At 40.1% G+C, this 25,230-nt stretch overlaps 2 protein-coding genes across 2 annotated transcripts; one reads left to right on the top strand and one right to left on the bottom strand.

Moving 5' to 3' along the window:
- The first annotated feature begins 234 nt into the window (after positions 1-234).
- Positions 235-3,732, top strand: LOC310805634 (N-acetyllactosaminide beta-1,3-N-acetylglucosaminyltransferase 3-like). Its single transcript, XM_083671399.1, has one exon. The coding sequence runs from the start codon at positions 273-275 to the stop codon at positions 1,389-1,391; it is 1,119 nt and encodes a 372-aa protein (XP_083527525.1). The 5' UTR covers positions 235-272; the 3' UTR covers positions 1,392-3,732.
- A 102-nt stretch (positions 3,733-3,834) lies between these two features.
- Positions 3,835-25,001, bottom strand: jak3 (Janus kinase 3 (a protein tyrosine kinase, leukocyte)). The gene is made up of 24 exons (XM_083671961.1): positions 24,946-25,001; positions 21,735-21,941; positions 21,502-21,619; positions 21,162-21,279; positions 20,741-20,886; positions 20,220-20,532; positions 18,917-19,039; positions 18,577-18,734; positions 18,380-18,491; positions 16,693-16,873; positions 15,897-16,021; positions 12,325-12,456; positions 11,637-11,724; positions 11,251-11,375; positions 10,691-10,829; positions 9,032-9,183; positions 8,540-8,690; positions 8,205-8,338; positions 7,821-8,007; positions 7,042-7,166; positions 6,764-6,936; positions 6,306-6,423; positions 5,352-5,465; positions 3,835-4,543 (listed from the first exon to the last, which is right to left on the bottom strand). The coding sequence occupies exons 2-24, from the start codon at positions 21,925-21,927 to the stop codon at positions 4,424-4,426; spliced, it is 3,345 nt and encodes a 1,114-aa protein (XP_083528087.1). The 5' UTR covers positions 21,928-21,941; positions 24,946-25,001; the 3' UTR covers positions 3,835-4,423.
- Between the last annotated feature and the right edge of the window lie 229 nt (positions 25,002-25,230).

Below are 25,230 nucleotides of genomic sequence, written 5' to 3' on the forward strand. Positions count from 1 at the left end.
ACTCACACAAAAAGACACACACACACACACACACACAGATACACAGGGTGGAAATCTAAATCTGACCCTAACCCTAGGGCCATTCTTACCATACCTTACCCTTTACTGCTTGGAAGGAAAAACCTAAACTGACCTGGCATGACAGATGATCTGTGTTTAACGTGGCTGTGACAACATTTATCCATTGCAAATATAAACAACAGTGTATTTTTTATCATTACAGAGCAACAAAGATGAGAAGGTGCTCTTATTACATTGAGGCTTTACTTTTGATGGCCGCTCTCTACCTGATCATCATTTTCAGCAAAGGAGACATTCCTCTGCTGAGCTATGCTAAGGTGAATACAAGAGCATTTACCAATCAAAGCAGACCCCCAAAACCAACCAGGGAGAGCTCAGATGTATATCTCTGGCCCCCTTGTCAACGGAATGACTCTGCAGCCAATGTGTCAGGGTTTTCCTCTCTCCCTGGTCTGATCAAAGACTTCCTCTTTTATCGTCACTGTCGCCACTTTCCCATGCTGCTTGATACACCTGATAAATGTGGAGGGCCTGACAAATCTGCTAATGTCTTCCTGCTGCTCGTCATAAAGAGCTCACCTTGGAATTACGAGCGGCGCGAGGTCTTACGCAAAACCTGGGCTGAGGAGAGACTGCAAGATGGTGTTTGGATCCGAAGGATATTCATTTCAGGAACAACAGGCACAGGGTTAGAAAAGCTCCAGCTAAACCAGCTCCTGGAGCTGGAACACCGTGAGCACAATGACATCTTGCAGTGGGACTTCAAAGACTCCTTCTTCAACCTCACCTTGAAGCAGATACTGTTCCTTGAATGGATGGACAGGAACTGCCCTAAGGCCCGCTTCCTCCTCAACGGTGATGATGACATCTTCGCCAACACAGATAACATGGTAGTATATCTTCAAAGTCTAAAAGACAATGATGGAAGCAAGCACCTTTTTGTGGGTCATATAATTAGTGATGTGGGACCTATCAGAGAGTCAGGGAGCAAGTACTATGTTCCTATCCAGGTACAAGAGTCAGACTCTTATCCCCCCTATTGTAGTGGAGGGGGCTTCCTCCTCTCAGGCTACACAGCTGCAGTTATCTACAGCCAGTCCTACTCCACTCTCATTTTGCCCATTGATGACGTCTACATGGGGATGTGTCTGCAAAAGGCTGGTCTCAGTCCCATACACCACATAGGCACCCATACTTTGCGACTGCCCAGAAACATAAACACGTATGGTCCGTATTGTTTTTACAAGGAAATTATTTTAGTGCACAGGTTTTTGCCACCTATGATATATATAATTTGGAATGTAATACATGACTCAAACCTGAAATGTGGGCCCAATGGTGGACAAATAATAAAAGATAATGTCTCCTAAATATAAGACTGGAAAAAACGGAAGATACTAGAATTAGCCTATGATATACAGCCTACTCTCAGATCTATATAATAATTATAATAATAATTAGAAAAACAGGGAAGAATGGGGCCTTTTAGAAACGCGTTTCATGCAATTAATTTTACATAGCCTATTTGTTCCTTGTGCATTTGGCCACCTGACTGTTTCCACGGCAGTGGCCCCCATTTGATATTGAGTCTGGCCAAGAAGGCCGACTGGTGTGGTGATGTGCGTGAGAGGGTTGGTTTGAGCAAGGCCCTGCTCAGAATCAGTGACATACAAATCACCTGCTTCTGATGATGTGAATCTGCTCAGTGCCTTTGAGAGGCTGATCCTCTCAAATGCAGTGATAGAAGCCTGCCCTGTCCAGCAAAATGTTTGCATTAATCTCAATTAAACCTTTTAATAGACATATGGGCCGGCCTGCATGGCACTGACAGACTAATCTAATTTCATATTTTTTGTAAAAAGAAAATCCAAGTACAGCTGCCCACACCAACCCGAACAGAGTGGCCAAAAAAGTCAGTTTAACCCAGCCTGGTAATTGAAAATACATGAAATCATTGAATTATAATTAAATTCACTGAATTGAATTTCAACTGAACACAACCCTGGTGCCCTGTAAGATCCTGGAGGATCCTACAATTCTGCAGTTGGAAACAATCCTATACGTAAGAGGAATCCTATAAAAAGAAAAGATCATGTACATGAACAATATTCTTGTTATTATCCTGCTATACCCTCAATTTCTGAATAGGATCTTTACCAGTATCCAGTTCCTCTGTATGATTGTAAGAATCTGAATGGTATTTAAGAGGATCATGCTCATAGCACAGATCTTGTCCAGTTCTTATGTGTACCATTGTTTTCAATAATCTTATAAGTAATGGAGATGGACTTGATGCTTTTTCCTCAGGATGTTAAGAAAATGCATATGATTGTTATGTATGAGTTTCTTTTGATATTCCCTTTTTAAAAATGAAAAATGCATGTATAATGTAAATGTGCTGGGTGCAGATTTATGAATAACCGTATTTGTGTGATATAGTATCATTAACAACAGAAATTCCACACAATAATGTTGTGGGTAATGAATAATTACAAAAGAAGAATGAAATGATGTTGCCGCTTAAATCAAATGTTCATGTATTAAATCTGATGAAATTGTATCGAATATAACACCTTCTTTGTATTCACAATCTACAATATTTAGTGCTGTTCAGTGGTCATCAGTGATATAGTATAACCATTAATTATTGAGGAATACAACGACAAGCTCACACCTGTCTGTCTTAATGTGATTTGTTTGTAAGCATTGATATGTGCTATGCAGCTTTTTGTTAAGAAAATGTTCACACATTATATATAGCTTGTATACTTAGAGTACAATATGTCTTATTTAACTTCTAACTTAACTTTGTGTAAATGCCTTTGTCAATGTCTGTTTGTTTGATTGATAAGATCCAAAGATTTGGCATTTTAACTCTTAAATGTACACTTAGTGTATTGAGATACAAAATCAGGACTGATTCAATGTATCTGAAATGGATGGATTCTGCTAATTTCCTCTGGTCGCATGTTATTATTTCTTAGTTGTAAGTGACATATGTACACCTACAATACATCCCAGCCTTGCATATGTATATACTGTAAGTATTTCAGAGCTTGCTCTCATTCTGCAGTCAGAGCATAATAAAACCGTTGGAATTTTGAAAAGTTTAAATAATTACACCCAAATTACTGTGCACATTTGGAGTTATAATCACAAATAAATTGACTACAGTTTAACAGATTATTTCTTTGATTTCTTTTCTTTCAAGGAAATAATGTCACATATTAACTGTTTTTGTTACTTCTACTTCTTCCTATTTGACCTTCCCACTTTACCACTAACCTGTTGAAACTCCAATATTGTATGTCTATTTGTTCATGTGCATGAGCAGAAATGTTATTTTGTTGCCACTAGATTATTGTCTCAGGTTAGGGCATCATTACCTCTGTTTCAGACAAATTCATAGATGAAAGGCTTTGAGGGCTGGACATAGTGTTCTGTCGTCTTTGGACATAGTGTTCTGTCATCTTTTTTTTTCTTGTGCTGTTACCACTCTATCCAATTGCAGTCTTGTTTCAGGGTAATACCACTGGGTAATCATTAACAACGCTAAATCTGAAGTAGAACTAGGTATAACTGTGAATGCACAGCAGAATTATACCTTGAGAAATGGCTGATCCAGAACTTTCTCCCAGGCACCTGTCTTGTCTGCTGCTTTCATGCCTGGTTTGTCTGCGCCTGTCTTGTCAATAAAAACATAATCTTGTACTCTGAAGATCCACCGTCTGATCCTTCATTATTAATCACTTCGAGTCCCTCAGTTTAATTTGGTACTTTGGTACTGTGCCATGTTAAATTCTTTGAAATAAAATCTAGTATCCAGTAAGTAGGCTACTCATTGCATACTTAATACTACAGATAGGTGTATTGCTGTATGTAAATACCAAAAATAAGAGTTTACCTTTACCACTCAAAGAATGTGTGTATATAATGCATTAACATATTAAATCATAAATCATAATCCACTCAGGCTTTATTCCAAGAACAAGCAGTGGGCTGGGCTTTTGATGTCATCTGGTCTTCCTTAGTAACCTGAACATTCAGTTCTTCTCTTATTTATACAGTAGCCTCATGGCCTTGTTTAACATTGGAACTAAGAAAGCATTCAGTATAGATTGCAAACATATTAACCATCACGGTACTGTAGCTGCATCACATATAAATGTGCAAAAAGACAGGAAATGCAAATAGATAATGCAGAAAGGAAATTAGTAGCAATCTACTATTTTAAACAAGAGTGCTGCGCCTATCAATGTTGGCCCAGCCACTTTCAAATTAAATCCTAATTAATCCTCAGAAGTTTCTCTCATTCCCTCAATTGTCTGTTAGGGTTGGCCTTGGTTGTAATTGGGTGGAGTTTCTTTCACCCTCTGTAGTCTGTGTAGCACAAAGTTTCTTTTCAGCATTTGGAACCTTCTCTATCTTCTTGTATACTGGTCTCAATCTGATCTCCTAGAGTGGAGAAAGTTGGTCGTTCCTCACAACTGTACGCCCAGCATTTCTTCATCAAGCAATAAACCTGTAATAACACAACGTACAGTCATAAAACATCTTCTCATACCAGAAATGGAAAGTACCAACAGTGATACAAATAAAAAGTAGAAAAAGAAGGGAAGCACTGCTGGGATATACTAGTGTGTCTTGATAGATTGAAGGTGCTCTTTGGTAAAAGGGTTAAATGGTCATCAAAAAAGGAAGGAGGACCAAGGCACTCATCATGAATTTAAAATGCTTTTATTTATTCTGCCATGTTTTATACACTATAAACACTCTGACACGTTTCGACATGGCCTTCTTCAGGGAGGATACTGGTACATTTATGAAGAATGCCTTGGTCCTCCCTTTTTGATGACAAATAAAAAGTAATATGTCTTGCACTGTGAGAATGTTTTTCTCAGGTAAACTCAAACAATGATTTAATATGAACAATTGGTCATTTTAACAAGTTTCATGATTATTTATTTTAAATCCTGGTTAAGGCTTTGATTGAGCATAACTTTAAATAAGGCTGTTGAACTATAATGTCTTTTTTTTAATTATTATTCTTTTGTTTTTAATTAATTAATTAATTTAACCTTTATTTTACTGGGGGAGTCCCATTGAGATGACGAGACCTCTTTTTCAAGGGAGCCCTGGCCAAGAAAGCAGCAACAAAAAAGCATAAAAGCAAACATCTGCAGAGTAACACAACATATAAGCAACATATAAGCAAGCAACACCAAGAGCACAAAAGGCAAAGCACACAAGCAGCACACAGGATCCTATGTGTAACAGTAGACACACGAAAGCAACACACAATCAGCATTAAAAGGTCTGAAGTGTCTTACCTTGTGAGGGCAGTGTGGTGGGGAGGGCAACCTCCAGTTGTTTTCGAGGATATTGAGCAGCAGCATTGAAATGGAGTGACTCTGAATGTCATTTCCAATCTTTTGCATATATAGCTTTAATTGTGTGGACATGGAAGGGAAAAAATATTTTAAAAAGTGTTTTTTTTTACCTCCATTGTAATGACAGTTGTGCGAAAATAATTCCAAAACAAATGTTAAGATATGACTTAACATAACTCAAATATTGTGTTACTGTAAAGCAGTGGTTCTCAACTTTTTTGGCTCGCGACCCGGCATCTGACAACCGCACACAGACAAACAAGCAACCTTATTATCCAGAATGTAAAGTGAACGAATGAACAGCAGACAGGTAGCTTAACCATCGAATAGGCGAAATGCAAAATATTGCTTCTTGCTCGCTCCGTGGCTCCTATCCGCTGCTGCTGTGTGTGAACGAGGGTGCCCCTCCCCTCATGCCCTCAGCAGCTGAGGAGGGGAAAAGTGCTCCCTCTCACTTTTCATGCATCTCCAGACAAACCGCCTCAGAAATACCAAATAATTAAGTTGATATTTTCCAGGTATCTATGTTTAAATGTCATTATTCCTGTACATCTGAATATTGGATTCAGGTACATCCCTAGCTGCTTGCATGAAATTGAATAGAGATACTCTGGCAAACGATCGCTTGTCTGAAGTAAGAAATTACAAGTTTAAGTTATTTTCATTGTGTTTTTCTATTAACTCTCCAAAAATTATTAATATCATAACATATTTGGGTAGGCCTATTATATATAGTTTTCTAAATTATACAAATAATCTCTCAACCCTCCCAAATCGGTTGAGAATCACTGCTATAAAAACTGCTTTATTATTGAGTTATAATATGTCAATATGGATGGTCTATAGAGAGCTCATGTTGATAGCACTACACTCTGACATGGTTTGGCTACTCACCCTCTTTGGGTTCAGGTTCTGCTCACAGTAGGAGAAGAGCTCATGGAGGACAACTCCAAAGCTCCAGACATCTGACTTATGGGAGAATTTGGACTCAGTGATGGATTCTGGAGCATACCTGCATAAGACGAGCAGAATGTAGGCCTGAGAATGCAATTTGGTTGGTGTCTATAGAGAAACACAAACATACTCATTGACTGGCTGGGCTATTGTTTTCAATCTGAGCAGCCTTGCATATTGGCAGATTCTAGAGCCAGTGGACCACTGGCCACTTTGCTAGGCATCTCTGGTTGAAAACAAAGGTCTTTGACTGCTTGGCCAGGCGTTGCTGAGCATTTCTGCCTTATACTGTACACTATGTAGAAAAATACCAGGACTTTGTTTCTGAAGGTGGAAAACAAAGAAGATCATATTATTGTGACAAAGTATAAATTAATTTGAAATGCAGTGGCAATCACCAGAAAATGGGGCTTTCTCCAGGGTGTGTCACTCGGTAGTACTCCTTGTCAAATGGAATAATCTTGGTTAGCCCGAAGTCCGCAATTTTAACCAACTTCTCACTCGCCACGAGAATATTCCTTGCCGCAAGATCCCGGTGCACATAGCGCATGTTCTGCAAGTACTCCAATCCCTAAGTGTATGAAGCACCACAAGTAAGATTCTCCTCTAGAATGTAGAGAGATAAATAGACTCATTTGAACCAGGAAACATTGGGGATAAAGACTTTGGTGCTTACTTTGCAGATTTGAGAGGCAAATAGTAACATCCGCCTGGTGTTGATGATTTGCCGGTTCTTTTCCAGGTATCCAATCAGACTACCGTGGGGCAAGTACTCCATCACCAAGCTCATGTTGAGGCGACCTACCAGGAGTGAGAAACACACACGCACGCACACACGCACACCCGCACACACACACACACACACACACACACACACACACACACACACACACACACACACACACACACACACACACCTGAAGTACCTCCAGATTTTGTTTGCAACAAGTCTTTGAGAAATGTCCCGGAAAAGTGTATATGTATGTGTTCCATTTTGACTGTGTAACACTCACCTTTGATCTGAGCAATTTTTCATGATCATTAAAGTGTACCCTTTCAGTTGCTGTCAAGGTTATGTACACATCTAATCTTTACTATGCTGTAAGTGGTTAAACGTAGGATTAGATGCATGTTCACACTCTTGTGTGTTAAATCTCTAATTTGTTGACAGTTCTCATCCATACCCTGAACAACTATTGTTGTATGGCATGATACTGATGGTCAAAGGAGTTGGCTATTGAACATACACATCTGGACCTGGGGGAGTAACATTTTTCCTGCACTGCAAGCTGACATAGTATTCCCTCTAAAGTTTATTTGTGTGTGTGTGTGTGTGTGTGTGTGTGTGTGTGTGTGTGTGTGTGTGTGTGTGTGTGTGAGACCACAGTTCAGACACAGGACACAGATCCCAAATGGGGTTCATGTTCTTATGTGCGGGAATCTGCATGTTCTTACCCATGCTGTAGCAAACCCCCCTGTATTTGACGATGTAGTCACAATGCAGGGATCTGATGGTGTGAATCTCTTTTTGGAAGTCTTCCATGTTTGACTGCTTAGGCTGGAGCTTTTTCACAGCGACCAGTTCACCTGTGTTATCCCCCAAAGGATCATAGCGACACAACTCAACACTGCCAAAGTTCCCCTACAAAGAATGATTCAATATTACTTGTAAACAATGAATTGAAAATTAATTTTATGGTCCAATGTTACCATTGATTTAGGGTGTCTCATATGTTTTGTTCAGAATACAGTTTGGATTTCATTTTGAACACTGTCCTCTACTGGTGCCTTACATTCACAAATTTGTTGGTATGGGTCAACAGTTAACCATATGTTTACCTTCCCGAGTTGGCTGATGTAGCGCAGGTGTCTCTCCTCAAACACTGATTGGTCCTGTGGTTGGGAGGGGCTTGGGGCTCTCCAGAAGCTGTCTCTGTGCGGTAGAGGCTCTGCAGCATGCAGTATCACATAATCTGAAGCACAGAAAGTAAGTTGTTCAGATGCTATGTAAATACAGTTATAGTAGCTTACAGAAATGTGGTAACATGGGCCTGATCTACTATGTCTGAGGCCTCGTCTACACCTGCCACTTCAATCAGATTTATTATCCGAACACAATGAAGGCATGTAACTGACAGGTTAAAAGTCGCATTGTGGTCTGTGAGCAGCAGTACCTGATGTTATCAGACTGTTAAGTTGGCGAATGATGCTCCGACACGAGGGCCTGAATGCAGGCTGGTAGTTCATACACTGGCTAATAAGATCAGCTAGTTCAGTCCACTGTGAGGGCGGCAACTGCTGGTAGTTCTCATAAAACTGCATCTTCTAGTTGAGGAAATACAGAGGTTAAACTTATTAGGGCTTACTGGCATAACACACATGCCAGAGATTAATTTGACAGCCTATTTGCTGAAAACAGACTTTAGAAATGAATAAAGATCGGATTAATGCAAGCTTATTACTCAGGATGTTCACAAAGGCCTAATGCAATTAAAATTGGAAATTTAAGCTGTATTTCAGAGTGAACAAAATTCCCAGATTTCTCGGTCTTTGAAAAAAGTGGTGTACAGTGGCTTTACGTTTCACAAATAACCATCTTTGGCTCTGAATCACAGTGTGAGACAATATCAGTTTTGTTGTTTGTGCTGTTGGTCGTAGGAGTTTACCTTCTCAAGGTCCCAACCCTGTAGTGGTGCCTTTCCACCATTGAATATCTCCCACAGTGTGGTGCCAAAGCTCCACTTATCACAATCCAGCTGCCGACTCTCCAGGGCCTTAAGCACCTCAGGGGCTACCCATGGAATTCTGTCCAGCACCACTACAGACACACACATGCATACACACACACACACACACACACACACACACACACACACATCACATTATTTACATATGCACAGAGCCACACAGATACACATACAGGCCACATTTTTATATGCTTTGGCCAAAATCTTTACTCATTGACCCCAATTTACATAACATTCTGAGATCTCAAGTTAGGATTCTGGCCTCAGTGAACAAAGTAACCATACCATTTAAATTTTAAGACTTTGCTCTTAACGGTAACATTTAATTGCCCCATAGTGATTCATAGTGACTCCTATGAAACTTGTGTTGTTAAACTATTACCATAACCACGCCTAGCATGACAAGGCAGTTGTGGGAGTTGAATGAACTGGATCAGAGCAGGATAATTGTGCTTCAGAGAGCTTCAAGCTTCAACATTGATTTTGGATAATGTTTCTCTTTAACTATGGTACTTTTTTAAAAGTTTTGTGAGGTCTACGTGGGTTAGGAGGAGTAAAATGTCACCCAATGATTGCATGTGCACATTGACATGTGCACATACATCACAGTGTTAAAATATCAGTTGCTGGTGACGAAAAACATTCAAAGAGTCAAACACAGGAAGGATATCTTGTGCCTTTTTTCATGTTTTGTTGCTTCTCTGTACTGTGTATTTACTTTTCTTTTTTTTTAGATATTGGTTTGTTAATGTATTTTTTTTTAATTTAGACAGTACAACTATATGTGGTGTTTGAGGTAGGAAGTGAATATGTAGAGAAGAAGAGGTGCAGTGGGAGAGAAAAATGGGAAGATGGAGGGTGGAAGAGGAAGTAGTATCTTATGTCAGGTTTCCCTGGGCCTTACTTCTGTATAGCTGTTCCATTCAAAGATGTTGCCGCTTGGTAGATGACCATTGCTATTGTGATAATGAAGGGAGTGCCACTATTACCTTATCAGGTGCATTTAACATGAAAACAACTGGATACATGCATGCACAACAAGTGCTTAATGGAGGATCATGATCTTGATGTTAAGTAGTCAGTTGCATTAGTAATCTGTAAGGGCAAATTATGCTCGTGCCTGACCTGAGACAAATCTCTGAAAAAAAATGTTGGTACACTAATCTTAATATGGAGCAATAATTTATGTGGATATCCTTTATGTATTGAAATGTGTTTTTCTTTCATTGTGGTTTAGATGATGAGTGTGTGTACCTTTCTGCATTACAGTATGAGCGTTACCCAGAGGAGCAATCCTGCAGAGAGATTTTGAAGTCGGCTATACCATGTGGGGAACTGTAGGGGACTGCAGTGTCTGGTGTCAAAAAGCATGTTTTCCCATTGAATCCCATGTTAAACTGTATATTCCATCTGGCCAAATTAGACTGTTTTGGACTGTGATTTTGGTTTCCATTATTTCTATGGTTAGTTTATTAACCTCATTAACCTAATATCACTGCGCCAATGGAATCTCTCATAGAAATCTGTTGGGTGGTAGTTCACTTTATCCAGTTATTTATATGTTATCAATGGAATTACCATCTCTGCCCAGAATTGCCATGTTGATGCCCGGGTCACTCAGCTTGATGAAGGGAGAGCTGCCTTGGGACGCATCCCCCTCTCTGGCCAGGAGCAGATTTTTGGCACACATGTTTCCATGGACAATATTCTTCTCTTCCTATGTAATGAAGGAGCAGAGAGCATTTCAGTAACCCCAAATGGTTTGGCAGTTTTCTGCTAGCATGTTTCTAGTGTCAACTGCAACTCTGTAACTGCAACTTTAATAATTAGTTATTTCACTTAAACTACCTTTAGTCAACTGCTTTGCATGTTGCTGTTCACACCTCATAAATGAATCTGTGGATGATTAATTGAACATCTATAGATAGGGCTGATTAATAGTGTAACCTAAAAAAGTTTGTTCTGTACTTTATTTTACTGTCTTATATATATAACTTTTTTAAATGATTTAATTGGTATCTAGCCTACTATGTAGTTACTTGGTGACAAACAGTACATTCTGGTCATTTCTGCACTGAAAAGAAGTAATATCTAGTTTACAAAAGGTGAAATCAGGTGGAAGTTTAGGTTCATCTCACCAAAAAATTGAGGGCACAGGCCAACTGTTTGGCTACATCAAGTTTCCAGCTGACCGACACAGATTTTTCTCTCTGGAGGTACAGGTCAAGGGCCCCACACTTGACAAACTCCTGCACCATAACATCTGCCGGGCACAGAAACAATCAGAGTAACAGGATTACATTTGTTTCGATAGCAGCCCCTTAAGGGAATGTTGATTCAGCACTGCACACAAGCCATAGAAAATGAAGTGGACTTGCAAACACAGGGTTTCAACTCCTGCAACCATTTATCTTGCTTGAGTCACAAAGGATTGTGTATGGTGAAAACCTCCCTCAAAAAATTGGAGTTGTTAATTAAACATTGAATGACTTTTGTTGTTGTAGGAGGAGAGCTGATCACTTACTTTTAGATCTGTGAACACTTATCCCATAGACCAGGAGAAGATGTTTGTGGGAAATCTGGCTCATCAAACTGGCAGCTTCAAAGAATGACTTGGAGGTTTAAAAACAAAAGACAGTTCTGTCAGCATACTGTAGTTTATTTTAAAAGCAGTTGCCCCCCTTTTTGTATCGTCTAACTTTTTATTTACATACATCTCAAGTGAACACCCCCTGCTGTAAAACATCATAGCCCATCATCCATGGGAATAGCTTGAATCACCTGACCAATACCAAGAAAAACTTTGTCATTCAGGAAGAAAAAAATAAGAAAAACAAAGATGTGGTCTATGATAAGCTGAGCAAATAAGCACATTTACAATAAAAGACTCAGACCCTGTTCATCCTTTTTAACAGAATGAGATCATAACAACACGATACTCTGTCTGAGGTGTTTCAGTGATTATTGATTATAATTTTCTTGTTATTGTCTCTTGCAATCCATATTTAAAACCTGATTATTTGTCATCTTTCATGACCTCTTGAGCCCCTTACACCATGACTTTGTATCTTTGTTAATGAGTGTACAATCCCTCCTGTTATTACACTTATTGCTTAAATACTTTCACTCGTACAGTAAAATCAACCATATAAGCTGGTCTATAAAACATTTACAGTACATGTCGTAAATGTTGCCAGAGAGACCTACTGTACCTCCCAACAGGTTTTGGGATTTGCATCAAGCTCCTTCAGAAGAACATCTGTCACATGTGTCTCCCCATCTCGGATGTCTGTCTTTTTGCCTTTGAAGATTCGAGTGAAGGATCCCTGTCCCAGACTTTCACCCTGGTAGAGAATATTGCATACAGTAAATCCTTAATTTGTTCAGGTTATCTGAACAAGTCATCTATTAAAGGGATTTTCATTTCATTTTCCAGTTGCTTGGAGTGTTGTAGGCTCACCCAGACACTTTTTTTGGGTCATATTTCCATTCTAGAGCTTTCTTTGGCTGACTCCCGGGCTAGCATTTAGCCATACCTGTAAGGGAGGTTCAAGTAGACCCAAGCGCAGAAAGCAGGCAGGACTCAAGAGTTGCAAAATTTTACTCACAGGAAAACACAGGTACATTCATGAGTGAAAACTCAAGATCCAACATAGAGTGGTGGACACGCCAGGCTTATAAAGCTGGATTTAAATTTAACACCTAAATAGGTTTAACCAATTAACAAAATGAGGTGATTAAGAAAAACAATAAAAGACAATAAAATGACATGACTGCTCCAGACTGCGGGGTTGGAAGAAACCAGATACCTCAGGGCCGTCTCCAGGTCTTGATTGACCCTCTCCATCTGGCCATTGGACTGTGGGTGGTAACCCGAGAGAGACTGACCGTTGCCCCAATGAGAGTACAGAAGGCCCTCCAGAACTGTGGACCCCGATCGGAGACGATGTCCAGCAGAAGGCCAAACACCCGGAACACATGCTGGATCATGAGCTCTGCGGTCTCTCAGGCTGTAGGGAGTTTGGGGAAAGGCACAAATCGATAGGATTTATAAAAGCGGTCATGTATGACCAGAATGGCGGTGTTACCTTGTTAAGGTGGGAGGCCAGTGATGAAGTCCATGTAGATGTGAGACGAAGGGCGGTTTGGAATGGAAAAGAGTGTAGTAGGCCCTGGGTTTTTTGTTTTGTACACAGGTGGGACAGGCAGCAACAAAGGACCGGACATCCCTCTCCATGGTGGGCCACCAAAACCGTCTTTGGAGGAACTCCAGAGTCCTAGATGTACCCGGATGGCCAGTCAGGCAAGATGAATGCCCTCACTGCAAGACTTGAGAGCGAACTGCAGTGGGAACAAAGAGGTGGCCCGGTGGACCACCGCCTGGATACTCCTCCCTCTGTTGCGCTCTGGTGACAATGGTCTAAATTCCCCAGCGAACTGGCGGAGCTTGAGAGAATGGGGTCGGGGGACTCCTCCAGTTTTGGTGGGTCAAAATGCCTGGATAGGGCATCTGGCTTCTGGCTCTTGGACCCTGGATGATAGGAGAGGATAAAGTCAAAGCGGTTAAAGAAGAGGGCCCACCGAGCTTGACAAGAGTTGAGACGTTTGGAGTTCTGGATGTATGCCAGATTCTTGTGATCTGTCCAGATGATGAAAGGATGTTGGGAGCCCTCCAGCCAATGCCTCCACTCCTCCAGACCAGTCTGACAGCCAACAGTTTCCTATTCCCGATGTCATTATTCTGTTCAGCAGGGGTCAAACAATAGGAGAAGAAGGCACAGGGATGCAGCTTGTTGTCACTGGAACACTGGACAGGACACCTCCAACTCCCACGTCTGACACATCCACCTCAAAGACGAAGGGAAGTGCAGAATCCGAGATAACTAGGACAGGGGCTGACGTGAACCGCTGCTTGAGGTCATTGAAAGCCTTTTCAACCTCAGAGGACCAACTGAACGTGGACATGCCTTTGGTGAGTGCAGTGAGAGGTGTGGCAAAGCTGAAGTTCCGGCTGGATCTCCAGTAGAAGTTGGCAAAACCCAGGAAACGCTGCAGCTGTTTTATCGAGGTGGGTCTAAGCCAGTCACTGACAGCCTGGGTCTTGCCTGGATCCATCTGCATGTTGCCTCTGGAGATGATGAACCCCAGGAAGGACACCATGTTGACGTAGAATTCGCTTTTCTCAACCTTGACAAAGGGGTGGTTGTCCAGGAGGCACTGCAGGACTTGCCTGAGGTGTTGGACATGTTCATGGAGCGTCTTAGAGAAGATAAGAATATCGTCCACGTAGACAAAGACAAAGCGATTGACCATAATGCTGGAACGTTCCAATCTGAAAGGCATAACCAAGTACTCGTAGTGACCGGTGGGTGTATTGAAAGCTGTTTTCCATCCGTCTCCCTCACGAACACGGACCAAGTGGTAGGCATTGCGGATATCCAATTTGGTGAAGACTGTTGCACCCTGGAGGAGCTCGAAGGCACTGGAGAGGCTGAGAAGAGGGTCTGGGGAAGAGGCAGCATGACGAGTCAGCCAAGGGTGGTCAAAAACCACCGGAAACTCAGGAGAATGGATGAGATGAAGCTGGATGGTCTCTTGGTTTTGGTCCTCCACACATAGACGTGGAGGGATGGTGAGATGGCGAACCCTTCTGGAACCCGGGGGTCTACCGTCTAGAGCAGTAACAGTGACAGGATTTTCGAGACTAGCCATGGGAGTCGTGAGTTGTTTGGCCAAGACAATATTCATAAAATTGCCAGTAGTCTACGAATACTTTGAGAGAATGGAGATGGTCCTCCCAGGAAAGGGAGGCTGCCGACAGGACACCGGATCCAGAAGACTCAGGAGAGACACGCCAGGCTTATAAATTTGGACTTAAACTAGGCACAGGTGGAGCCAATTAACAAAATTAGGTGAATAAGAAAAACAATAAAGGAGTCTGTCAGTGGAGGAAGCAGCAGGTTCAGGAGGATTCCTCACAATACCAATTATCAATGGGATCACCTGTACACTATATGTATGACTCCTTAAAAACAAGAAATTCTACAGCTATCTCATATTATATGGGCTATACATATCTCATATCATATGCGCTATACATGTACAGTGCATTCTGAAAGTATTCAGACCCCTTCACTTTTTCCACAGTTTTTTAATTTTAATAAATTAGCAAACATTTCTAAAAACCTGTTTTCGCTTTGTCATTATGGGGTATTGTGAGTAGATTGATGAGGAAAAAAATGAATTGAATCCATTTTAGAATAAGATATGAAACATAACAAAATGTGGAAAAAGTGAAGGGGTCTGAATACTTCCATTGTATTCAAAGGCACAACGACAGATACTTTTCTATAGAAACGATATCATATTTTTCCCTGGAACCCCCGATAACTAAGTCATGTTTTACATTTTGCATGGAGACATTTTAAAACCTGTTTTCTGTACTTTTGATATCATACAGATGATCCCATTTATGTACACTGGTATGGCTAAATGCTAGCCTTGGAGCCAGCCAAAGAAAGCTCAAGAATGGAAATATGCCTGAAAAAAAGTTTCTGGATGAGCCTTCCAAGTAAGTGGAAAATAAAATAAAATTAAAAGAACTATCCATTTAACATTACTCATGTCTGCCTTCCCTTATGTAAGATTTGTCTTGAGGCAGAATTCAATCAAACTTGCACTGCGGTACACTCAGATGGCCGAAACCATAACATTCCATTAAATAAACATACATTTTCACAGCAGAAGATTAATGAGTCTAGCTTCAGTCTCATAATAAACGTACCCATATAAGATCCTCGTATTTGATCATGTGGAACTGGATGTGACTGGGCTTGTTCCTTTGCAGTGTTGGGGACCCCTGTGTCTCTACAGAGCTACTGCTACGCATGATGATCATGTTAGTTAGCTCTGCAGCCATAACAAGAAAGATATGTTTTTTGTGATGATTCATCGTTCAAACAAGAAGTTTTAGAGTAATAAAGCTTATGTCTCATTGTAATACCAATGTGGAAACACTTTCCGGTCTGATACATGAAGGGTTTATGGATGATTTCCATGCAGTTAATGTAAAATTATATCCACTTTCACTTTCATAACAGATTAATATGATGCCATTTCGTATTAAAAAGCTGTCCACTAGTAAATGTTGCTTTATAAAGCACTCCAGTTTGTGGGAATGAATGAATGATTGAATGACAAATTAATTAATTAATTAATGGAGGCAACACCTTCAAGGAAAGTTAAAACAATGTTTTTATGTGGTGCTTTGTATGGTCTTGCTCTTACTTGTGCAAATGCTAGAGCCAAATGTAAACAGGAAACTAAAGTATGCATTATCTTGTAATAACAAGGTAATTTACTTTCTTATTACTGGTAACTACTCCCACTTATATTGAGCCTAAATGTAAAGTACTACCATGCTGGGTAGAATTAGATCAGTTACTCAAATTCAGTTTTCAATGAAAAAATCATTGCCACTTGATTGAATAGTAGTCTATGGTTGATGGTTGATGTTTGGTAAAATGAGTCTATAAGATCAATAGATGCATAGAACAACCTACTAGCATATTGTACTTTACCTTTTGCCCTAGGTGGACAGCATATTCCTAGCTTGACAGGAACTTCAGCCAGGAGAAGCATGCTTTGTTGATAAAACCCAGTAAGATCTCTTAAGCTGAGGAAGGACGTGTGGACCCCTGGGAGACAAAACTGTTCATTCTTCGTAATGAGACAGTCTTTATAATCTAATCCAAGAGAAGTCTGAAATATCAAAAGGGTAGTCATTAGAGTAGTTTCAATTAATAAAAGTATCCATCCATCCATCCATCCATACACAGTGCCCTCCATTATTGGAAAGAGGAAGCATTCTGTCTTCTTTTTGCTCAATACTCCAACAGTTTGGTTTTGGAATCAAACAATTCCTATGGGGTCAATGTAGAGATTCTCAGCATTAATTCAATGGGGTTTTTTCAGATTGGGTTCACCATTTAGAAAATACTACATTTTTTAAACATACTCCCCCTATTTGGGACCAATGGGACAGATTCATATAATGTCCAAATTAATGTTCAGTATTTGATCAACAATCCTTTGCATGTAATAACTGCCTGAAGTCTGTGACTCATTGACCGCACCAGACACTGGATATCTTCTCTGGTGATGCTCTGCAGGCCTGTACTGCAGCCATCTTCAGTTGTTGCTTATCTTGAGGTCTTTTTGCCTAAAATTCTTCCGAATACATTCTGCTGTTGCTGTCAGCAGTAACATCATCAATTAAAACAAGTTAGCCAGTTCTTGTGGCAGCTATACATGCCCAAACCATAGCACCCCCTCCATCATGTTTCAAAGATTAGGTGGTATGCTGTAAATCTTGGGCAGATGCTTTTTTCTCCAAACTTTCCTCTTGCAATCACTCTGGTACATGATCATATTCGTCTTATCTGTCCACAAGACAGACTTTTCCAGACTGCTGCAGGCTTTTTAGGCATTTTTTAGCAAACTGTAACCTGACCATCGTTTTTGAGGATAACTACTGGTTTGCACTTTGCAGTGAAGCCTCTTCATGATCTGTGGGACAGTTTTTTGTTTGCTTTTTTATAATTATTCTTCGGTCATCTACTGTAGAAGTCTTCCTTAGCCTACCAGTCCGTTTGCGATTGCTGAGCTCACCAATGCTTTCTTTCTTTTTTAATGATATTACAAACTGTTGATTTTGGTAAGTCTAAGGTGTTGGCTATGTTTCTGATAGATTTTTCTGATATTTTAGCCTCATAATGGCTTCCTTGATATTCCTTGACGTCTCTTTGCTCTCTTTGGACACCAATAGCAGACTCCAAAGGCAAATGCAAAGCCTAGAATCAATACTAGACATTGACAGCTTTCTTATGCCTGCACAAATTATGTGACAGAACACACCAGACTCACCAGAAACACCTGTCAAGCTTTTCCAATACTTTTGGCCCCATAGTAATTGTTGTGATTTCAAATCCAGACTGTTCGAGTATAGAGCTAAAAGAAGATAAAATGCTTCCTCTTTCCAATATTTATGTTGGGCACTGTATACAATGTATTTGTAGGCAGTGGATGTGGGGGGCCGAAGACCAAATCTTACCTATGGCCTGTAAAAACCTTGAACTGGCTTTGGTTGCAGCTACAGTACATCATTTGTTCGATTCAGCTCCAGTTTGTTTTATTAGTTATTTTTTGGAACAAGCCTGAACATTTTCGAATAAGTCTAAATTACTCCAATAAGACAATAGTCAGTACCTGAACACAAACGGTGAGAAAGAACTTGTCATAGTCTTTGGGGCTGTGTCGGAGCAGGAACATGCCATTTTTAGCACCTGTTTTTTTCAGCTTGTGCACTGCAAACTCTGACCTGATCAAAACAGAAGAAACTTGTTTACATCTCCAAATATATCTGTACGTAGAATTGGCTTTGATATAAGACTGAAAGGACATACGTGATTGGCCCATGACAATGGTTTTCAATATCTTCAAGCAGACTGGGAGGGGCAACGTCCTCACAGAAATAATGACTGGAGTCTGTGGTCAGTCTGAAGTAGCCATCGACAAGTGACACAAATGACAGTGCTTCATTGAGAGTTTCAAACTTGGCCTCCTATACAGAAAAATAGTGATGTACATATCATTTTATCAGCTTCACATCAAAAGCATTTGGTGCTGGACTGTAAAATATTTGTTTTGGGGAATTTAATGTTGCCTAATTGAGTCAATAGCAATAATTAAGCATGAAATAAATATGAATTGATCGTGGAATAAGATGACATGTTTTCAACGAACCAGGTATGTGTCATCTTGCCGGGTAACTGTAACAATCCTGCTGTCCTGGGGCACCTGCTCATGGCACGCCCTTTTTATACTGATGTCAATGATCTCTTGGAAGTCACAGAATGTCTGCCACTCCTAAGAAGATGAGTATGAATGAGTATGACCACTAATAAATCCTCTCTGAAGTTAATTTCAGCGGAGGTTAACAAAATCCCAAGATTTGTTTTCTGAGCCATAGACTTTGGTTAAGAGAAGTCAAGATTTGATTTGTTTATTGTCATATACTGTAGGTAATTTAGTAAGTTGTGTGAAATATACAGTGCATTCGGAAAGTATTCAGACCCCTTCACTTTTTCCACATTTTGTTATGTTACATCCTTATTCTAAAATTGATTAAATTATTTTTTTCCCCTCATCAATCTATACACAACACAATTAGAAATGTTTGCTAATTTATTAAAAATAAAAAAACAGAATTAAATTCAGAAGACCCCCTTTGGGAGTCCAGGCTCATTCCACTAGAGGAATTGTTACGTCTTGGGCTCTGTTCAAGGGCATCTCTGTTCCTGAGATTTGTGCTGCAGCCAGTTTGGCTTCCCCTCACACTTTCGTGAGATTCTATTGCCTGGATGTCACTGCATCTTTTTTAGCACATACGGTCGTTGACGCTGGAACTGAGAAGGGTGAACCAGGTACAATTCCATGTACTCACTCAGGTTTTCTGTATGGGCTTTGGCAGTGTGGGCATTGTGCAAATGTCCAATAATGAGATGTTAAACCAAGTTGACTAAAAGAGAACTTTCGGTTATGGTATGTAACCCCGGTTTTCTGAAGGAGACATCTCACCAGATTGACCCTTTTAAACAAGCTTGTGAAGAGGTGGTTCGCAGAATGAAATGCAGTATTTATAGGTTGGGCTTGGGTGGGGTCAGCCATGCAATGTGCTCCTGGCCTGTTCCAGGCATGATTGAATAGGGTTTCATAAGGGAATAAGGGACACAGGGGTTCATATCCCCATAGTGTGATGTCTCTCTCATCTCCTTCAGAGAACCAGGGTTACACACCATAACTCAAAGTTTTTCTTTCAGTCAAACAAGCAGTTGGTCCACTTTGATAACACAAATCCATTACACATTTTCACATTAGTTAGACACTGGTTAGATAGTTATAGTTAGACACTGGTTAGAGTTATGCAGGTCTTTTTCCATAGTTCAGTGCTGATTAGTTTTTGTATAGTTCAGACAAGGAAAAAGTCCCTCAAAATGTTATATAGTCATCATAACCCATAGTAGTCACCTGGACCTTTGTTTCTTACCAGGACATTAGCAGGACAATGACAACCACTGGTCTGTATGCCACATTCCCCAGACACCTGAAGAAGGCTGAACGTCGGCTCCTTCCTCTGCGTCTGGGAACCAGGGCGGTTCACCTGGAAGATCTCAGTACCATGAGAGGGCTCCACTTCAGCCAGATCCATCAGGTATTTCAGTTTTAGACTGCTATCGTCCACAGAGCAGTTGCCCAGTTTCTTTAGGAATCGCTTGAGAGTGATCCGGATTCGGTAGCGATCCAGTCGATTCCGGTTTTGGATGTCATGGCGATGAGTCTCAGGAAGGCATGACTTGTAGCTGATAGCATGAAAAGCATTTTTGTTGGTCTCACAAACACAAGCTGGATTGACATTGATTTACTGAATGCATCCAAATGAGGAACCAAGAGAGACATATAGACATAGTATATACATATAAGGAGTGGTTTTCCGGGAAACCGGTCCATTGGGTATAAGTAAATTGACTTTATCTCTTGGTCAAATTCTGAATCTTTAGTCAAGATTACCTGACAGTCTTGCAGACCTCCCTGGCGCTCTGGTTGCGCTCTTTTGCCTGTTGCCACAGATCCAGCACTGCCAAGCCAAGACACTCTCCCTGGGCACTCAGTGGAGGTGAGACCCTTGCATCACCAGCCACAAAGTCACTGCGTGACTACAAGTTACAATAAATTAAGATTACACACCATACAAGTAGGTGTAAAATAATTTGATGCACAACACACTCGTCCGTTGTTGAGATTGTAAAGATACCATTAAAAGTAATCATTCACCGCAAATGGCTCCTGTCATATGTAGCATTAGAAAGATATTGTGCAATTTTACAATGTCAGAATGTTGGTCACAATATGTTATCCTACAGTTATCGTACAGGCGGTACATCTGAATATAATGTTTTGGGCAACAAAAGTTGAATGTGTGTGCTTATACCTGAGCAAAGAGATAATCGATGACACAGTAGTCAAGTACTGGACTGATTCTGCCCCTTGTCAGACTGTAGCGATATGATGTTTTTGACCCCTGCCCAAACCAGTTGGCAAAGAAAAACCTTTGAAACAAATGGGAAAAAAGAGATGAGTCATGATTGCACGACTGTTAGAATTAATAAGATCCCTATGTTCATAAAATCCCATATATATATATATATATATGAACTTACAGATTTAATTATAGTAAAATATAACTATCGTTCATATGGGACATCAAGTTTACTTTACGTTGGTCTTGCACCTGTGTAATAACTGTGATTACTTATTACTTTCTAACCCACCTGACTCGGTAGTGAACGTTAATGTTTTCATCAGTGTTAAAAACATGTGTTTGGGGGTACCAGTGGGAGAGATCATCAGATGCCAAAGAAAATAGACTGTGGTACACTGGCAGAATTCCTAAGGAAAGATGAACATTGATGTAAGAAATATTTCTTGCAATTTTATCGGTAGGCTGATATATTTTTGGGATAATTTACTCTCATCTCTGCCCATAATCCTTTCCCTATCTTACCACATTTTTTTGCTGCGTGGACACAGACCCTCTCGGCAGAGATTTTGCCAGAGGATATGTTGAAGGTTGTTCCCTCCTTTGTTGCAGGGAGGAAGTAGAGATGGACTTGTAAACCAGAGCCAGAGCTGGACCTCTGGCTGCTCCCTCTCTCCCTGTTCACCAGAGGGGCTGTCTCCTCCTCAGTGAGATCCATGGGCAACACCACACCTTTAAGGGAATTGGCAATTAGTATGATTCTTGCATTAAGTTCCAAGGACAGATATATAGGCTATATAAATAATTGTTATGTTTTTTCCACACTATCTTCAGTCTCTTTGGATGAGACCTGTTTTCTGGATCGGACCTGTATATCGTAGTTAGGAGTCTAAGCAGTGCAGCTGCGCAGAACCCTATTGTTATAGTTGGTGTTGCCCATTATTATTATTATTATTATTGTTATTCTCCTGCATACGTCGTTTTTGCAATGTAATGCAAATTACTTTTACATGGTAAAGCAGAGGAGCAAATTAGCGCAATGTTAAAGGGCCATAGGCCACACCCTGTCAATACAATGCAATTGAAAATGTACATTTGGAAAGGCCACAACCTCACCCAGTATAACCGAGAATTCTGAAATTAGGTACATACTTTCTCTTCACAAGGAACAAATTCGCTATGATGGATTTTCAATTTTGTGAGCACTCAAATGACATCTCCTCTGCTGCACAAAAATTCATATACAGCATCTATGGACCAAGTTATATCAATGCAAAAAATCATTCAGCCAAGCAGCTCAAACAACATGGCCACTCTGAACCAATTAACTTTAATGAGGGTGTGTCCTATAATTTACACGCTTAAAAATCAGACATCGTGGGGTTATCACTACCAAACTTGGCAAACAGATGTATAACCCTCTCAAGACTGATGATATGCAGTCATATTCTGATCCATCACAAGGATATATGTATATCTCTTGATCTGTTTTACTTAAGAGTCGTGAAATTTGGCATGGTCAGGGGTATGAGTTCAACTAACCCCTTCAGTATGGTTGTGTTTGACCACAGGGTGGCACTATTCTGAGTTTTTGGCTTATAGTAGCCATGTTGTTTTTTTAAGCATTTTACATGGAGACATGATCATGTATATCAAATTTCATGTAGATCTGCAAAGCGGCTTTGGAGGAGAAGATGTTTAAAGTCTGCTACAACATTGAAAACACAATAGAATAAATCAGGAGCATTTCTCAGACTTTTCAAAATGACAGGAAACACTAACCAACTCGCTCGACACACATCACGGTCAAGTATTCTGTTGGTGCCCTGTAAGATATAGTGTGCGGTATTGTGCCATAGCTTAGAGGCCCAGGCATGGCTGCGCGTAGCTATATTTTCTTATTGTTTTTGTTGTTTAAAGTTATTAGTTATCACATTTTATCAAGGACACAGTTCCTAGGCTATATGTGCTACATATGCTGGATTGTCAAAATAGCTATTTGTAGTGTACAATATAGATACAGTCAGGAATTCGAAAGCCAGGCCCCCGTGTGGGGAAAACTCCAATCCTATTGGTGGATTGCCACTTTGAAGGGGACGTATCCAACATAAAACTTTTAAGCTTATTGGTGGTACAAAATACCACACAGTAACTTATTTTTTTCTTTTCAGTTTGTTTTGAAGTGAGATATACAGGTGTTTTCAGTGACTCTCTGTAAGTCTATGTGACATCGCCGTTTCCCACCACAGAGGCCTGGCCTCCGATTTCAGCAAGTTCAGGGCTCTCAGTATAGCAAACTACCCATCCTGCTTTGCTTTTTGTACACTACCCTACTCTTTGTACTTGTACTTTGTACTCTAACCAGTGTTTCCATTGAAGTTTTTTTTTATCTGGGGTGTAAAAGGACCCGAGACAATGTGGGCTGCAAACACCAACACTCTGACACACTGCGTAATAATGAATAGCTAAGAAACTTTAAGTGGAGGAGAGAGGAAGGCTTGTGAGGTCAGATCTTACAAGAAGAGGATGACATCACCACACTGTCAGTCTGCCGTATCGACATACCATTGACCACAGTGGGGAAATCTTTCTGATATGTTGAGAGTAACTACCTTGATTCAAATTCAGGGTTAGGGTTAGGGTTACGGTATGCCCAATATCATTCAGGATTACGGTATGCCCAATATCATTCAAAACTAGGGGTTTACAAAACAGAGGTACTTACTCAAGGAAATGTATATAATGAAGACACTGCACATATTTTTATTCCACTTTATATTAAAGGGATAGTTCACTATTTTACACCTTGTAGTTCCTCACCCTAAAACTAGTCTATGGGCCAAGAGAAACCATAATCCATGGTTCAGAGTTGTTTAAATAGTCACTACTATCTTTAGCTAACTTCAGCCACCGCTAACAAAAAACAATTAGGGGTACAGACTAAGTTCACAATTGCTTGGCCAAATCAACTCAAATGAACTCTCTGCCTTGGTTGGAAGTTACTTTGAGGTGATTTGGCCCCACATTTTGAACATTTTAGTCTACTTGCCCCAATCACAAACCATTGGTTTTGTGTTAGCAATGGCTAAATGAATCAACCAAATGTATTTGAATAGCGCTTTTTAAAAAGAAAATGTTCTCAAAGTGCTTTACAACAAGACCAATACAAACAATATAAACAATAAATACAATACAAACATACAAACATACAAATGTACAAATACAAAACACACAAATATGAACTAACACTGAACCATAGAACCCCAAAAAGCAAACCAAGGAAAAACTCCTAGGGCAGAGTGGCAAAGCAAAATATTTATTTAGCCATGCAGATCTAAGATATCTGGGGATAACAGGCTTGTAAAAAAGGGTGAATCAACCTTACAAATGGCACCCCATAGTTATATGGGGTAAGACAGTTGAACTAAGCACATGAGGGATTTAGCTGAGATGTAGTTGAGTATGAACAAACCAATTAATTAACAATTTATACAGTTCACAACCTACAAACCCTTTGTAAACCCTTCATAAAGGATAAGTCAATATGAAGTGTTGCCAACATGTAGTTATAAATGTGAATTGTGAACATTATGTATAATTTTGAGGAAAGGGCAAAACGGAACTTAGTTTGGCAAAAAACTGCCTCTACCATTTGAAGAATAGTATCTAAATACTATACAATAGATGGCTAAAGACATAAGTTAAATCCTTATCTGCACAGTATGTACACCATTACCTCAAAGTTTAGTAGGCTGGTATCCTCTTTTTGACCACGCAGCCTTGTCTTCCGTGTCTCTTGTTTGTATGAAGCTGTTGCATGTGTTTGGTGGTGGGAGGCGGAAAGCTTATGGTTTCCTGTTTTAGACAGACTACAGAGCAACACCATCATTATTTCCTGGCAACATTCCTAATCTCAATTGGTATCTCCAACCTTTCTATACTAACTTTTGCTTACTTACCCTGCTCTGTTTATTAGAAGTAACATAATTGAAATCAAATTACATATGTTACACATTTCCCT

The sequence above is a fragment of the Argentina silus genome (assembly GCF_951799395.1).
Source record: "Argentina silus genome assembly, chromosome: 6".
In the NCBI taxonomy this organism is placed as follows: domain Eukaryota; kingdom Metazoa; phylum Chordata; class Actinopteri; order Argentiniformes; family Argentinidae; genus Argentina; species Argentina silus.

What these genes read in the sequence shown, in the direction of transcription:
- jak3 (XM_083671961.1), bottom strand. Translation starts at nt 21,927, where the DNA reads ATGGATCTCACTGAGGAGGAGACAGCCCCTCTGGTGAACAGGGAGAGA. An exon ending in GAGGTCTGCAAGACTGTCAG is followed by an intron (nt 20,533 to 20,740) that starts GTAATCTTGACT and finishes TCATGCTATCAG; the next exon opens with CTACAAGTCATGCCTTCCTG. An exon ending in AAGTGTTCACAGATCTAAAA is followed by an intron (nt 11,376 to 11,636) that starts GTAAGTGATCAG and finishes TGTGCCCGGCAG; the next exon opens with ATGTTATGGTGCAGGAGTTT.
- LOC310805634 (XM_083671399.1), top strand. Translation starts at nt 273, where the DNA reads ATGGCCGCTCTCTACCTGATCATCATTTTCAGCAAAGGAGACATTCCT.